Source organism: Propithecus coquereli, unplaced genomic scaffold (genome assembly GCF_000956105.1).
Source record: "Propithecus coquereli isolate 6110/MARCELLA unplaced genomic scaffold, Pcoq_1.0 Scaffold47, whole genome shotgun sequence".
Classification (NCBI taxonomy): domain Eukaryota; kingdom Metazoa; phylum Chordata; class Mammalia; order Primates; family Indriidae; genus Propithecus; species Propithecus coquereli.
The window spans coordinates 4,293,072-4,310,989 of record NW_012150507.1 but is presented as its reverse complement, the minus strand read 5'-3'; the positions used below and the strand labels follow the sequence as shown (position 1 = coordinate 4,310,989).

General features: G+C 34.3%; 1 protein-coding gene across 1 annotated transcript in view; it reads right to left on the bottom strand.

The window, feature by feature from the left end:
• Positions 1–17,918, bottom strand: part of NDUFS4 (NADH dehydrogenase (ubiquinone) Fe-S protein 4, 18kDa (NADH-coenzyme Q reductase)) — a 133,471-nt gene that overhangs the window by 40,597 nt on the left and 74,956 nt on the right. The window contains exon 3 of the mRNA XM_012655302.1: positions 2,860–3,032. Coding sequence (XP_012510756.1) covers positions 2,860–3,032 — 173 coding nt within the window. The remainder of the gene's footprint in view (positions 1–2,859; positions 3,033–17,918) is intronic.

The window sequence follows — 17,918 nt, the reverse complement described above, 5'->3', positions numbered from 1 at the left end:
TCTCTCAATTTAAAAAAAAATACAAATCCACATAGATATATCTAGCCAGGTTTTAAATATTTTTCCTACACTATCCACATTAATATTAGATACATAATCATAAAATGAAATATAAACAGACTGAGAACCCAAACTATGGTCAAGCCATTAATTTATCTTTGACATACGTTTATTTCTTAGTTAAATGATAAACTTTTCTTAGATGATCATGAGCCACCTTCAGCTTACAATTCCAAGTTTATAAAAGGTTTAAAATATTTCACAAAAAGAACTCAGAATGCAATATTTCACAAAAAAGAACTCAGAACTCAGAATCCAATCAATAATTAATATTACATACTTTTTATGTCATTAAAATGCTAAAAGAGAAAAAATAAAATATAACCCTGATTCTAGTATCAGCAAACATGGCAAAGAGAGTCCCTATTCTAATCAGATAAAATAATCTAATTTTTAAAGTCATAATATTTTTCTTATTGTATTTTTTCATGCTAGTGAATGTTTCTTAATATCAGAACAAAGAGAAATATTTTTTTTTTTTAACTAAAGATCCAAAACCACGCCTCAGACAAACCAACTGCAGACAAGTCTACCATTTCAAAAGAACTTTTTACTTTGGAAAAACTAGATTCTGAAAAGATCTTTACCCCCCAAACATGTAGCATATCTCATTTTCAATCAATATGTAATACAAGCATTTCCATATTCATGCACAATAGTAGGTTATAGTTTGCTTTTAAAGCAGCAGGGTATTAAATAATTACTAAGTATTTCAAAAATTGTTTATGCTATTTCTAGACTAAGCAGTGCTATAATGACGACTGTGTGAACCTCTGTCAAGCACAGAAAAGTAAAACTTTTTAATCTAAACAATGGGGTTTAGGACCCGCTACCCCAAGATATGGCACCTGGGCATTTGGGAAAACAGCAGAAGCAGGAAGGTCTCTTTGTCCTTCTCCTGCCCTTCTCCCCTGAAGCAGGACATAACAGAACTCTTTGACTTTCTTATGAGGTAGGTCCTAAGCACCCTCATTCCAGAGGTACCCACCCTATTCCCAGAGGAAAGCAATGTCCTTATGTCTGAAGACACTGGGACACAGACAAGAATCTGAACAAACAGGCCTAGCTAATCCCCCCACCCCCAGTTTATTATCATTAGATCATACCCCCTTTGTCCAATCATCCTTCTGCATAACTGTCCACTCTTCACCAAACCTAAGCATAAAAATACACAGGTTTCCCTGTTTGTATGGGTCTTCATTCTGACATGCAAAATGTATAAATGAATTTGTATATTTATTCTCTTGTTAATCTATCCTTTGTTATAGGTGCCTCAGACACAAGTCTTGTGATGGATTGAGGAAAAGATATTACTTTTTCTCCTCTATACCACTCGAACTTATATTCTTATATAAAGTGTTTTACCCAGAAACAATTAACACTATACAAGGCACAAATACTCAAAAAATGATTTACTACTGAATGTTCCTGGGAATGTATTATTACAGTGAGTCTGGGGTACAGATAAACATGTTAAAATTTCATGTGACTCTATAGAATAAGAATAATATTTCAATCACAGGATATGGATAAAGTTTTTCCTTATAAATTCCTTTAGTCTCTAGAAGCATGTGATTTATAAAATATTCCATATTATATGAAACATAAAATCTAAAGGACATCAAAATACATAAAAAACTGTACCTACATATCATTTGCCTAATAAAATATAATTCTATTTAAATTGTAACATAGTAGATATTTTTTAACAAAAACTCTCTCAGGTAAGTGACAGGAAAGTAAAATATTCTACTTTTTTACAAACAGATGATTTGAACTGATAACTACCTTAAGTTGGAGACTGGACACATACAATGTCCTAGGAGTTTCAATAACAATGACAATTTTCTACCTTATCTGGCTAATGTTTTCTCTAGTGGCAGCTTCTTTTATTTAACTAGAGGCAGCTCTGCTATTTAACAGTTAGGACTTATTCCATCATGGAAATTTAGGTCACTGACTTCACTGGTGCTATAAGAATTTAATCCAATGCACTGTAAAAAGTAATTTATTAATCACAAGATCTCAAAAACTTATAAGTTTCCCTCAAATCAGCTAATTTCTAAACTCACCTAGTTACCACCCTCCTTACAATCAAAAAATATATATTATAAAGTTTTATTTCAATTTAAAAACAAAGGGTAATTAAATTCTTAACACCATTTACACATTATCTTACACTAATAGAGTAGACCCCCTTATCTACAGGGGTAAGTTCCAAGACCTGCAGTGGATGCCTAAAACCACAAATAGTACCGAACTCTATATATACTATTTTTTTCCTCTACATATATGCCTATGATAAAGTTTAATTTGTAAATCAGGCACAGTAAGAGATTAACAATAACTAATAATAAAATAGAATTATAACAACATACTGTAATAAAAGTTATGTGAGTGTGGTCTCTCTCTCTCAAAGTATCTTGCACTGTACCTGCGATAACTGAAACTGCAGAAAGTGAAACCACGGATAAAGAGGGAGCCACTGTATACATAGCTTGGGTATGCTATGTATACTAATAGTGCTAACAATGCCAGTCATTTTAATCCAATAAATAGTACTTTGAAAAAGATTGTTTCTATGGTGTATTGTTGTGAGTCACATTTATATGTACATAAAGATATATATATATGTAATATGTAGAATCTATGTCTTTGAGCACAGTGATACCTAACACTCTCAAAAAGTAGTGTCATAACCATATTGTACAGGAGTCTGAAAATCAATATATTTAAAAGAAAAATCTACACAGAAAAATAGAGCTGAAAACAATATTCATGTTAAACCAAAGTACTCACGTTGATGCCCAACCCATCAAAGGATTTTCCCATCGCTCCCTGGTATCAAATTCCATCTTCCACTTCTTTGTGTTGTTTACTCCAGACTGCATGTTATTGCGAGCAGGAACAAAGATCCTGACTTTTCTAGTTTTGATATGTTCTTCTGGAACGCCAGTTAAAGTAGTGATATCCTACAGAAAAAGAAACAAACATGTTTCAAACAGCCTACATACTCACTAATGTGCTTTTGTTGTTCCCTATATTCATGCAACTCTGTTCAGATTTGTTTATAAATTGAAATATGTTTTCTGGCTTACTTCACTACTACACTGGTATTTTACCACATAAACTACTATTAGATATCTGTAAATGGTATATTTGGGAATTGGTGATAGGGAGTCATAAGAAAAAATTTTAGGCCCCTTTGTCCAACAAAGCACTGGTAATTTCTGAAGAGCTTTTTTTGCTGGTAGAAGAGCATGTAGTTAATATTCTTTTTTTTTTTCCTGAGACAGAGTCTCGCTTTATTGCCCGGGCTAAAGTGAGTGCCGTGGCGTCAGCCTAGCTCACAGCAACCTCAAACTCCTGGGCTTGAGCGATCCTTCTGCCTCAGCCTCCCAAGTAGCTGGGACTACAGGCATGCGCCGCCATGCCCGGCTAATTTTTATATATATATATATATTTTTTAGTTGTCCAGCTAATTTCTTTGTATTTTTTTTTAGTAGAGACAGGGTCTCCCTCTTGCTCAGGCTGGTCTGGAACTCCTGAGCTCAAATGATCCACCTGCCTTGGCCTCCCAGAGTGCCAGGATTACAGACATGAGCCACCGCGCCTGGCCATACATTCTTATTTTGTGAGCAGATGTAACTAGTCAGAGGAGAAAAAAATGTAAGGGGAATAATAAAAAGAGGATATAAAAAGAAACTAAGTTTTAAATAGAAAAAAATCTATTACCAGTGGTTTCTGTGTCAAACTGCTTACCACAAGGTATTCCCTTCAGAAGGAGGCCTGAAACTTTTTATAAACAACTAAAATCAATTAACAACTTTAACTGGCATTTTGATTTATCTCCCTTTGGTGAAACCTACTGAAGAGAATGATGTAATCAAATCTATTCTGCAAAGGTAAGCCATAAAAGTTGCAAAATTTTTGCAGAAATGTCAGATGAAAACAATGGTAACTTCCTTAACTCTCTTTTACTATGCTTTTATCCAGTAACAGATGCTCAGTTGGCAAATGCACAGAATTCTGATGTCCCAGATTAGATATATTTATCAAAACATGGTGGCAGTCAGGACACAAAATAATAAAGTAACTTAGAGTTTAAGTTTGCATTTAGTAATGGTAAAATACTTTATCTCATCAAAGTAAAATGCTATTAGGGTCAACCATATCATTCTTATTAATGAAGCATTTTAAAATCGTGGTTCACTAAAGAAAAATTTGAATAGCTGGTTAAAAACCACAAAGAGTTAACATGAAAATGATTATAGCAAACTTGTGAAAACTAGAAAATTTAACCCATTTTTTGAATTTTCACTTCATTATAATATATCCTCTAGTGAAAGCTAATGTTTATTTGTAGTCTATCAATGCTACAAACCAAAAAATTAGTATAACTACTTAGTGCTGCAATATGTACTGGGAAAAACACTAAGCGTATTTTTGATTCAACTAGTTCCTTTACCCACAAGATAAAAAAATAAGTCTTTAAAGTTATTTTAGTTGGTAACCAATCCTCTTTTTAACACAATGACTTTCCACCTGCACCAATAATTAGGTGTGGCTACTCTGTCATAGTCTGTTTAGAGAAACTATCAAAATCATCCATATAAATATTTACACAAATATGCACTTCTAATATGTGCCTACATTTATTTTTTTTAAAGTTTCTTTACATCTAGGTTAAAGTAAAAACAAAATGAGTGCAATTGGCACATAATTTTAAAGGTCTGAATTTAAGTTTTAATGACTTTCTAAAGCATATGCCTCTACTTAAGAACTTGAAGTGACTCAGCTCAGAATGAATTTTAGGATGGAAACTTCCTTAAAATAAGCTACAAAATGTTGCTAAGCTCGTTACATTTTGAACTAATAACTACCAATCTTCCATGTCTTTTCAAATTACGGCAATTATTTTTTGCTATCTTCCCTCAACTTAAAGTTCTGAATTTGGAAGCCTAAGTTGTCCTGACACAGAATCACTGTTTTTGCCTGCAGAAGACATGTAAGGTACTGTGCCCAGTTGAGCTGCTGCCTAAGACAGAATAGAGAGGCTTGGCACCTCTCACATACTTGACACCTAAAGGGCACAGAAGCTCTAAAATTCCTAGTCCCTGTAGGCACACTCTCACAGTCTAGACAACCTGATTTCTCACACTTTTAAAATGCATCACAACACTCTATTGTTATCATTTCATCCACACAGCTTCAGCTAGTGACAGAAGAACCTGTTCTTTAAGCCACATTTCAATGGGCTAAAGCTCCCACTCTAAGATTCCATTAAAACAAGTAACACTTGAAAAGAACTATGAGGCACTATGTTGAACTCTACTTGTATCTTCAATGCTTTGCTTTCCCTCTAAGTTCTCACTGAGCTACCTAACTCAACTTTCACAAAAAAATAAAAACATTGGCAAACCATTTAAACTATACTGAACTAATGATATTCTCTATAGATTTCTACTTCTGTGTTGCAATATGCATCACCTATGACTTTTTAAACCTACTTATAAAAGATAGAAATGCTTTGATGATGTCAATATTACCTTTTACAGATTTTTCATTTTATTGGTAAAAGAGACAAATAATTTATAAGTAATGATTCTTAAATTTTCTATGATTACAAAAAAGCAAAATCATATAAGTTATGAAAAGCCTTCCAGTCGGCACCTGAAGGAAGAACCTCAACACTCACCAGTTAATAACTATCTACAAATTCTAATAAAACAAGTTACCCTGTAAGTAAATACACACAGATTTACTGAATTTTAAAACTTTTAATTTTTAAACAGTTGGGTAAAAGCATGAAGCCTATATTTCTATTAGGAATAATGTCACTATCCCAATAGTTTCAGAAACACAACTTCATGTACAAATGCTATTTTAAGAAATGGTAATTTAAAAATCAATCATAATTCACAGATTAAAGCCATTCAAATCAAAATTTGTACTGAAAAGATGCATGTCATAATTCCAAAGTTCACTCTTTCAACACCATCTCTTTCACAACTTTATATTTTGGAGGAGATGATAGCAGACCTTCCGTTTCACAAGTCTAGTTAAATGAAGAATTTTAAAAATCATTATGAAGGTATATGCCTATATATGTATATGCACTCTACTCTTTCAAATATCAATTTCCATTATAAAATATTAGTTTTCCATATAAAAACTGTATGATTCGGTTATCAACTGTCCCCATTTATCTTTTGTGAATTCAACTTTTTTTTTCAAACAAAGGAAGCAGGGAACAAGCAATGGGAAGTTAGTGTCAAAATGCAGAAAAACCTCCCAGCAAGCTTCTTGCAACCACCCAGGATTTAGAGTCTTGCTGGCCGCTCTCTTTTCAATACCAGAATTTCACACATTTCAATGACTATTATGACTTCAAAGAATCAAATTTTCATCATTGTCCGTCATCTGCCGGTTGATTTGTATAAAGGAGTTCTTCTGCATGCACTCCAAACAAAAGCCTCCTTACTTTTGTGGCTATATATCAAGTTTAAAAGTTTTGTTTGTGACAGTTGTGTCTTTGGTAAATTAGGGTAACAGTGAAGGAGTGCAGCTGCTCTGCAGGAACCTCCTTTTTGGCACCATTTCACTTAAATAAAAACTGAATAATTAGCTTCTGCCTTTATTAAACCACAAAAATGCCACTGGCCTTAGTAATTACTTCCGGTTGCCCCACCCACTTAACCTTAACAGTTTATACTTGTCATAAAGACAATTAAATGAAAGGTTTTTTCACTTTTGGATGAATTTTTGCTAGATCTCTCAGCATATACAGAAAAGCCAAAATCTTTACAAGCTTTCTGGTAGTTATTATGGATCAACGTTGAAAAGCTGTAGTAGAGCACATATTAGAACATTAAGTAAAAATATTGCTTATAGAAACTTGCTCTATTCCAGGCTGTTACCAATCAGATGTTTAAATATATTTTAGAGCTAAAACTGATCGAAATTTGATGATTGTGTTTACAGTCTACTTCAACCATGGAAGATATTAAAAATCTTAAATCTGTTAATAAAAACTTCCTTTCAAGTAATCCATAGATTCTTAAAACAAGAAACTCATTAAAGGTCTCATAAATAATTAAGGACATTTTACGAAATAAATTTTACAGGTTAAAAAATGCAGAGTTGGCAAATAACACAATCATATCTGTTCACTGTCCATGGAAGAACTTTAAAGACTTCTAAAAAGTTAGTGGCCACAGGGATTCAGATATAATAAAAAATGTAAAAATATGAGTTGTGCCAGTAGAGACAATTTTTGTTTGTTAACAAACATTAAAGCAATGAATTGATGTAGGAGTCCAACTAAGTAATGAATCAAGTGTTGGAATGCAACATGTTGTTATACATTTTGCATACTGGGCAAAGATATCATGGAACCAAAGTGTAGTTTAATCTTTCAATTTTTATTTTTTTTTTGAGACAGGGTCTTACACTGTTCCCTGGGCTAGAGTACAGCAGCCTGATCATACCTCACTGCAACTGCAAACCCCTGGGTTCAAGCAACCCTTCAGGCTCAGCCTCCCCAGTAGCTGGGACTACAGGTGGGCACCACCATGCCTGGCTACAAAGTGCAGTTTTAAATGAAATGCCCGAGGCAACATGATAGGAATAGATGATGCAAATGATGCTGCTAATCATATAAAAAGTAAAAAACTAAGAATTAGAGACACATTTTTCAATCTCAAACTATTTTTATTACTCCTACATCCTGGATTGAGTAGAGCAATGTCTAAAAGCAAAGCGGTGAGTCAAAAGTGGGTTGGAATCCCAACTCTCAATTTTGGGCAAATTATTAGACTTCTCCTGTTTCATCATCTATAAAATCAGCTTACTATGGTACAATGACGACTAAATAATGTAGGTAAAGTTTTTACCTTGGGAAACAAAAAGAATGTTTCTCATTTATTCAACATATTTTTTAGCACCTACTATGTGTTAGACACTGGACACAATGTTCAACAGTGCAGACATGATCTCTTTTTTCATGAAAATTACTGTTGAACATTTTTTAAAAGGACTGAGTGAACAACTAACAGGAAGTTGGTGTCAGGATGCAGAAAAATATCCTATTGATATCTTCTTTAAAAAATATGAGTTAGTAATTAAAATATTCTACAAAGAGTTTTATAACTAGAGTAAGTTGCTTTAAGTATGGAGGAGAGAAAAACCTAACTTTTCTTTTAATAAAAAGGGCTGAATACTCCATTTCTTGTATATGTCAAAAACACTTGAGTACAATATATGTTAAATAACTAGGACATTCATGAAAGTAAAGAAACAAGATATCATTTACCTGTGTTTCAACTCAAATGAAAAGATTCTACTATGCCAAATTAACTATCCTAGGGGTGGCAAAGGATATAAGGATAAGATTTTATTCCTTAATTTAAGAAATCTATAATCTGTGTACCCATGTAGGAAGGGGTGGATATAACGAAATAATGATACTGTCAAATACAACATTGGTTAAGTTATCAGAAAATACCTGACCAAGGAGGCAGAAAATGATTCCTTCAAGATACTTAAAATTTTAAAATGACACTGTTAAGACATTACAATAATATTAAAAGGAAATTTAAAAACATATACCCATATGCTTAACACCATAGTAACCGTTTTTTAATTTGTATTACCTACCAACAATTATCCGTATACATATCCATTTTACACAATAGTTATTTTGCATTATTTTTATGTAACATAACATCCCTTTTTTCCTATGTAGTTACCAAGTCTTCATATATCTTGTTTTAGTGAGCCTCATTAATAATCTATTAAGTTAATGTGCCATAATTTCTTAGCTTGTTCCTTTATGTTGAAAAATTAAATTGTCTTATTTATTTATTTTTTATTTTTTGAGACAGAGTCTTAATCTGTTGCCTAGGCTAGAGTGCCGTGGCGTCAGCCTAACTCACAGCAACTTCAAACTCCTGGGCTCAAGTGATCCTTCTGCTTCAGCCTCCCGAGCAGCTGGGACTACAGGCATGTGCCACCATGCCTGGCTAATTTTTTTCTATATATTTTAGTTGTCCAGATAATTTCTTCTATTTTTAGTAGAGACAGGGTCTTGCTCTTGCTCAGGCAGGTCTCGAACTCCTGAGCTCAATCTGCCTGCCTCGGCCTCCCAGAGTGCTAGGATTACAGGCGTGAGCCACCGCGCCTGGCCTAAATTGTTTTATTATTATTGCTTTTTAAGTATAGATTACTACAATGAAATTCTCAGTAATTTTTTTTTTTTTTTTTTGAGACAGGGTCTCACTCTGTTGCCCGAGCTAGGATGCAGTGGCATCATTATAGCTCACTGCGATCTCTAACTCCTGGGCTCAAGAGATCCTCCTGCCTTAACCTCTTGACTACCTGGGACTGCAGGTGTGCACCATCACACCCAGCTCATTTTAAAATTTTTTTGTAAAGATGAGGTCTTGCTATTGCCCAGTCTGGTGTCCAACTCCTGGGTTCATGATCCTCCCACCTCAGCCTCCCAAAATGCTAGGATTACAGGCATGAGCCACTGTACTCAGCCCTCAGTAACTTAATTCTTTTAAAGTTCATCACTGAGACTAGAGTTAAGTGAGTCAAAGGTTGAAGGAATTTCCACAGTCTCTGCAATGTTATCTAATTATTTTCCAAAAGAGAGGTAAAATTTTACATTGCTACCAACAATGTGTTAATACTATAAGTAGGCCAATTTCCCTTTATACTCTTCAAGGCACAGAGAAACAGGTATATATTAATTGGCTTGACTTTATTTAGTGTGTGTTATTCCATACAAAACTAGAAAGGAGAGGATGAATTTGATTTTTGACATGTAAAACCAAAAAAATTATCAAAATTTTCTCAAAATTGATCCAACTGGCACACTGCTTTGTAAGAGCTGCTACTACCAGAAGAAATAGGCATGCAAAGGAAACATTCACCTAAAATCTAATGAACTGCTCAATCTCAATTGCACAGATGTGCAATCTCTTTGTAATTGTATAGGAATGGCAAATATTTTCAGATTTTTACTTAATGAAGTCATAGTTTGTAGGATTGGGGCTCAAAATATGGCACTTTGGAAGTCACTCTCTGACCTTTTCCTGCCTCTCTCCAATGGAGCATGGTCATAAAAAATTTCTATGACCTACCTCACCAGAAAGGTGCTCATAAGAGATCGTAAGACTCTCATTCCGGAGGGGTCCTGCTCTATACCCAGAGACCAAGAAGAATCTGAACAAACAGGTTTGCTAAGTTTCCCCCAGTTTATTACCATTAGATCACACCCCATTTTTGTCTAGTCACATTTCTACAGGACTGTCCATTCTTCATCAAACCCAAACAAAAGAATACACAGTTTTCCCTGGTCTTTATTTCTGAAGGCTCTCATGTCACATAAAATTTTGGTTAAAAAAAAATTGTCATGTTTTTCTCATGTTAATCTGTCTTTTGTTATATGGATGTCAGCCATGAACCTTGTAATTTTTAGGTAAGGAAAAGATATTACTTTTTTTCCCCTACGGTAGCACCTGATTTGACATATGTCGTAGCCAAATCAAGTCTAACAAGAAGCTACTTTATGACGAATACAATTTTAGAAAAATGATATAAAAATAAACTCCCCCCCAAAATCAGGAAAATCTACTGGAATACTTTTTTCATTTTTATAAAGAAACACTTAAAACAATCTTTGTTTTCTACTAACTTTGTAACAACTGAAAGTGAAGTTGTTAAAAAACATTATACTTAACAAATAAATGAATGATCAATACTGCCTCAATGAAAACCAGTATGCTTAACTGAGGTATTCTGAACATTAAAGTAATACATTTTTAATACTTACAAAAATATAATATTTAATAATAACTTATTTAAAATAACTTTTTAATAGCTAAAATGGCTTATTTTTTTGCTTTTTAACCCAGAACTTTTTTGATTTTTAAATCATTAAGTCATGTGGCTATCTCAGGACACCTGGTAGATTTTCAGAAGCTGTAATAAAAGGGGGGAAAAAGTTTGGCCACAAGTTATTTGGAACTTATATAACATTACGTTTTCAAAAGAACCAATCTATTATTTCTTAATCAAATATTACTCTTCATCACCTGGTAATAAATTAAAATGCTGACAAACACACAACATATATTAAGAGTTATGGAAACAAAAGGCTTGGCAGCAGAGAACTAAATATGAAATAATTGTTGAATAAACATCAGACCAAAGGGACAGAACATAAATAAATTTCTTAACATCAAGTGATAGTTTAAGTAATAAATGAAATTGATTACATCTGAAACGGAAACTGAAAAAATAAAAGCTGAATGAGGCAATGGTATAAAAGTAAAACTAGATTGCAAGAAGACATATTTAAAAAATATAAGTTAAGGCGGGGCACGGTGGCTCACGCTTGTAATCCTAGCACTCTGGGAGGCCGAGGCGGGCAGATTGTTTGAGCTCAGGAGTTCGAAACCAGCCTGAGCAAGAGCAAGACCCCGTCTCTACTAAAAAAATAGAAGGAAATTAATCGGACAACTAAAAATATATATAGAAAAAATTAGCCAGGCATGGTGGCGCATGCCTGTAGTCCCAGCTACTTGGGAGGCTGAGGCAGAAGGATCGCTTGAGCCCAGGAGTTTGAGGTTGCTGTGAGCTAGGCTGATGCCACGGCACTCACTCTAGCCCGGGCAAAAGAGTGAGACTCTGTCTCCAAAAAAAAAAAAAAAAAAAGTATAAGTTAATTCCTTGTTAATTTAGCATAGGAATAAAAGTTAAACTACGCAATAGAAGTTTTCTGTTATTAGGAACTGGTAGCAGGTCAGTTACTTGAATATATTTGGGAAAAAAGGGAAACACTAAGTAATAAAAACATGCATGTGTGCACATATAAACACACTTTAAACATTATAATGCAAAAAGTATACACATGCATTCTTTTAATAATCTTCTGATGTAGGGAAATGCCCTTTCTTTAGGTATAGTTCCAGTGATTAGAATCTTAAGTGTTGTTTCTTCTATAAACTAGCAAGAAATACATCATCTACAATTTATGGTTTCAGCTTTTTTTTTTTTTTGAGACAAGGTCTTTCTCTGTCACCTGGGCAAGAGTGCAGTGGCATCATCATAGCCCACTACAACCTCAAACTCCTGTGCTTGAGCAACCTCCTGCCTCAGCCTCACAAACAGCTGGGACTACAGGCATGCACCATCCTACCCGGCTAATTTTTCTATTTTTTGTAGAGATGGGGTCTCACTCTTGCTCAGGCTGGTCTCGAACTCCTGGTCTCAAGCAATCCTCCTGCCTCAACCTCCCAAAGTGCTAGGATTATAGGCATGAGCCACCAAGCCTAGTCTATAGTTTCAGTTTTATAAATGCTAGGTGAGAATATAAACATGTTTGTAAAATAATCTGAGTCCAAAATATGTCTAGGATTTTATGATTTCCTTTAATATCACAATCTTTTATAAGGTCTTACCTCTACCTACTTTAATAGAAATTATTAGTATAGGGAGAGAAAAAAATATCTTTTCCTCTACCCATCTTAGGTTCATGGCTGAGGCCCCCTATAATAGAAGACAGATAAGCATGAGAAAAGCATACCAATTTATTTAATATAAGTTTTATGTGACATAAGAGTCTTCATAAGGAAATGAAGACCCAAAGAAACATTTAAACCTGTGGAGAAATAAAATAGGGCAAAAAGGGTATGATTTAATGTAATAAACTAGGGAAATTTAACAAGGCTTTTTGTTCAGATTCTTCTCTGTGATCCTTCACCTTCGGAGACAAGGATATTTCTTTCCTCCAGACACAGGAAGGGCATCTTTCACATAAGGATCTTATGACCTGCTTCAGACAAAAGTCAAAAATCCTTCTTAGGTTTTATAACCTACTTCATGAGAGACAGGCAGAGGGAAGATCAGAGTGACTTTCTTGCTTTTGCTTTTTTCATAAAATATTTAGTATGCCAAGGAGCCATACTCTGGGGTTGTGTCTTGAACCCCATCATTAGAAATTCACCTTTATCATCTTCTCAAAATATTCAATAGAACTGTTACAGAAGAACTCTTTTGTCCTCATATAGCATCAGATTATAATATTCAATTAATTCAACTGATTCAATTATGTAATTATAATGTCAAGTATAATGGCAGAGACAGGTATGGAAATAAGCACTCTGAGTCTTGGTAAAACATAACTCAATAACTGAGAGCTAAAGTTTGGCAGTATACTAAAATGAAGCCTTAAGTCAGTCATATATGTAAGCATGTAAAGGATGTTAGTAAGTATGTTTTATAAAGAGAATTGAGAGCATCGATAACTGAGAAAGTTGTTAAAGGTTGGTTAAAAAAGTAAAGATTCGTTAAGGAAGACATTTTTACAAAATAATTTTACAAAAGAATTGTCACAATGTAGTACTGTGATCCCCGAAAGGAAAACTCAAGATGTACTCCTACAATTGTCTCAGCTTTATGCCGGGGACACATGTCAGACTATGGTGTAGAGAGGTGAAGCCTAAGCAGAACACAACAGCATCACTGAACAGAAAAGGTAGGGACTGCAGTTCAGAGGTGCTGAGGCAAGTGACTGACATTTGTGAGGCAGAGTTTTTTTTTTTTTTTTTTTTGAGACAGAGTCTCACTCTTTTGCCCGGACTAGAGTGAGTGCCGTGGCGTCAGCCTAGCTCACAGCAATCTCACACTCCTGTACTCAAGCGATCCTTCTGCCTCAGCCTCCCGATTAGCTGGGACTACAGGCATGCGCCACCATGCCCGGCTAATTTTTTCTATATATTTTTAGTTGTCCGATTAATTTCTTTCTATTTTTAGTAGAGACGGGGTCTCGCTCTTGCTCAGGCTGGTTTCGAACTCCTGAGCTCAAACAATCTGCCCGCCTCGGCCTCCCAGAGTGCTAGGATTACAGGCGTGAGCCACCGCGCCCGGCCTGTGAGGCAGAGTTTTGAAGAGAAGGCGTTAAGCAAAAAAGGAACTTCAGAAATCTGCATGGTCTTTCTGTAAAATGAGACTCTGTGAAGTAGGACAGGTAATGGTAAGTTCTAGCAAGCCACAGTGGAGAGACTTTGCTAAACACTCCAGGCATTCAACTGAGACACAAGAAATGTCAAATCTTAGAAGCAGAGCAATTGTACAATCACACATACGATATGTAATAATAATCACTAAAAGGATCAAGTTGATCAGGCAGTAACTGCTGAAACAACACCTAAATGTCTATAAAGAAAGACAACAAAATCTAGACTCCTAATAGCAAAGCAATCAGAACATCAATTATATGATTATCACTAAATGTACACATACACAGGGAAATCTGACCTCAACACAATAACTATTTCAATAGAAATAGACCCTGAAACAATACTGACGTACAAATTAGTGAAGGTTTTAAATAGCTACTATAAATATGTTTAAAGATTTCAAGAAAAAAGATGGACAAAATGAACAGATGGGGAATTTCAGCAGAGAAATGGAAACTATAGAAAAGAACCAAATAGAAATGTTAGAACTGAGAAACATATTGACAGTTTTCATAAAAGGCAAAATATATATAATATCTAAAATGATAAACAGTATATGGGATTAATAGAAAATTGAACACTACAGAAGATCATTAAACTTGAGGATAGAGCAATAGAGCAATAGAAAATAACCAAATTGAACCATATAGAAGAAAAAGACTGGAAATAAAATAAATTTGGCCTAAGTGACTGGTTGGGCAATAATAAGCAGTACAATATAAGTGTTAGAGTTTCAGAAGGAGAAGAGAGATTGAAGCAGATTTTTTTTAAAAAAAAAACTAGACAACTTCCAAAATTGATGAAAAATACCAACCAAAAAACCCCCAAATCTTACTAAACCAAGAATCTTAACGAATCAACCAAGATAAATGTAAAGCAAACCACATAGGAACACAGAATAATTGAGTTTCTAAAATTTAAAGATAAAATTAAAAATTTAAAAGCAGTCTTAAGAAAGATACATTATGTACACACATAATGATGATAAAAGAAAATGGAAAAGACTGAAAGCTTTCCCTCTAAGGAAGAAGACAATGATGTTTACTTTTGCTACCTCTATTTAATGCAGTATTAGAAATTCTAGCCAGAGCAATCAGGCAAGAAAAAGAATAAAAGGCATCCAAAATGAAAAGAATAGTACAAGTGTCTCTGTTCCCAGATAACATGATCTATTATGTAGGAAACCCTAAAGAATGCACAAAAAAAACCTGTTAGAGCAAATAAACAAATTTAGAAAAGTGGCAGGATATAAAATCAATACACAAAAATCAGTTGGCTTTGATACAAGAACAATCAATAATCTATAAGGAAATTACAAAACAATTCCATTTACAATAGCATAGAAAAGAATAAAATACTTAGGAATAAACTTAACCAAAAAGGAGAAAAATTTGTATGCAGAAACTATAAAACACTGTTGAAAGAAATTAAAGAGATAAATAAATGGGAAGACATCCTGAGGTCATGAACTAGAAGTCTTAATATTGTTGAGATAATAACATTACTCAAAACAATCTCCAGATTCAGTGTAATCCCTATCAAAATTCCAATGACATGTTTAGCAGAAATAAAAAAATCCACCCTAAAATTCATATGAAGTTTTTGTTTCAAAACAATCCTGAAAAATAACAAAGTTGGAGGACTTGCACATCCTGATATCAAAACTTACTACAAAGCTACAGTAATTAAAACAGCATGGTACTGTCACAGAATAACTGACAAACCAATGTAATAGAAGAGAGAACTCAGAAATAAACCTTCACCTATACAGTCAATAAGTTTTTAATATAAGTGCCAAGACCATTCAATGGCGAAAGCATGAACAAATAGTTCCAGGAAAACTGGATATCCAAATGTGAAAGAATGGAGTTGAATCCTTACCACACACCATATACGATAGTTAACTCAAAATAGATCAAAGACCTAAACATAACAGCTAAAACTATAAAACTTTTAGAATAAAACATAAGGGGAAATTTTCCTGACATTGAATTTGGTGAAGATTTCTTGGCTCCTCACTAAGAAATAACAAAAGCATATGCAACAAAATTAAAATACAGATAAAGTAGACTTCATCAAAATTAAAAATTTTGTGTATCAAAGGACATCTATCTGATAGAGGATTAATATGCAAAATATACAGGAAACTCTTACAACACAACAAAAAAACCAAACAACCCAATTCGAACTGGGCAAAGAACTTGGAAGAGACATTTCTCCAAAGATATACAAATGGCCAACAAGCACATGAAAAGATGTCCAACATCACTAGTCATTAAGAACATGCAAATAAAAAACACACTGAGATAACGTTTTATAACAATTAAGATGGCTATTATTTAAACAATGGAAAATAAGAAATGTTGGTGAGAAAGTGGAACTCTTGTGCATCACTGTGGTAATATAAAATAGTATAGCCAGTGTGGAAAATAGTATGTCTGTTCTTCAAAAAGTTAAACATAGAATAACCACATGATCCAACAATTCTACTTTTTTAATTCAAAAAATTAGAAGCAGGGACTTGAACAGACATTTGGACATTCATGTGCATAGCAGCATTATTTACAACAGCCAAAAGGCAGAAGCAACCCAAATTTCCATCCAGATAGATGAATGGGTAAACAAAAACAATGGAATATTATATATAGCCTTAAAAAAATGAAATTTTGACACATGCTATAACATGGATGAATCTTGAAAACATTATGCCAAGTGATATTATAATATAAGAAATGGCTTGAAGAAATGGCAAAAATATTTTACGGCTCTTTAAAACATCCCTGCTCTTTTTTGAGAACTAGGACCTCCATACCTGCCTCAGGCCAGTGGTTGGGAGGGGCAGGGGAAATGTCTTTTGTTCTTGGAACCACAGGAGATGGCTCAAGGTAATTGTCTGAGCAGGGGTCACAGGATTGTCTTAGCCAAAGATGGGATTGATCAGAACCTTTAAAAGCTCTACTTCTGCTCAGGAGGAGGACACTAGTACTTTGAGACAGGAGTCTGCCAGCCTCCTTGTTTGCCAGCAAATTAATAAACTCCTCTTTCCTTCTCCTCAAACCACTTGTCCTTGTTCTTCTGATGCGACTTTGGGGACAAGTGCTGAACTTTTGGTAACAATATAAGCCAGTCACAAATGGACAAATATTATACAATTCTGCTTATATGAGGTACCTCGAGTAGGCAAATTCATAGAGACAGAAAGTATACTAGAGGTTATCAGGGAATGGGGAAGAGCATAATGGAGAGTTATTTTTTAATGGGTACAGAATGTCTCTTTGGGATGATGAAAAAGTTCTGGAAATGGATTGTGGTGATGCACAAAATTATGAATGTGGCTAATGCCACTGAATTGTACACTTAAAAATATTTAAGATGATAAATTTTGTGTTATGTACATTGAAGGAAGTTAGAAATATTTACCCCAAAATACATTTCTTTGACATATTTTGAGATGGCTGCCATGAGTCTCACAGATAGAAGTAACACTGCAAAGCTATCATGGGGTAGGGGGCAGGGGATTACATCTGCAGATAACTTGCGTTAATACAGCCAGGTCTATCCTTATCAAATCTAGGAAAAATTTACTGAGAGTCTGACATCTTTAAAGGTCTGAAAAAAACATTTACCACCTAGTCTCTCTGAGGGCAGCTACCTGTAAGGTTTACATTTACATATTAAGACCACCTTTTCTAGCCAGTCAAGCCTTTTCCCTTCTCCCTCCCAAAACCTGTTTTTCTGTTTTCAAGCTTCCATTCTTTAAAAACCTCTGTACCTCATTGAGGAGTTGAATCTTCATTGTGAGGGTTCCCTTGTATACACCTTAAATAA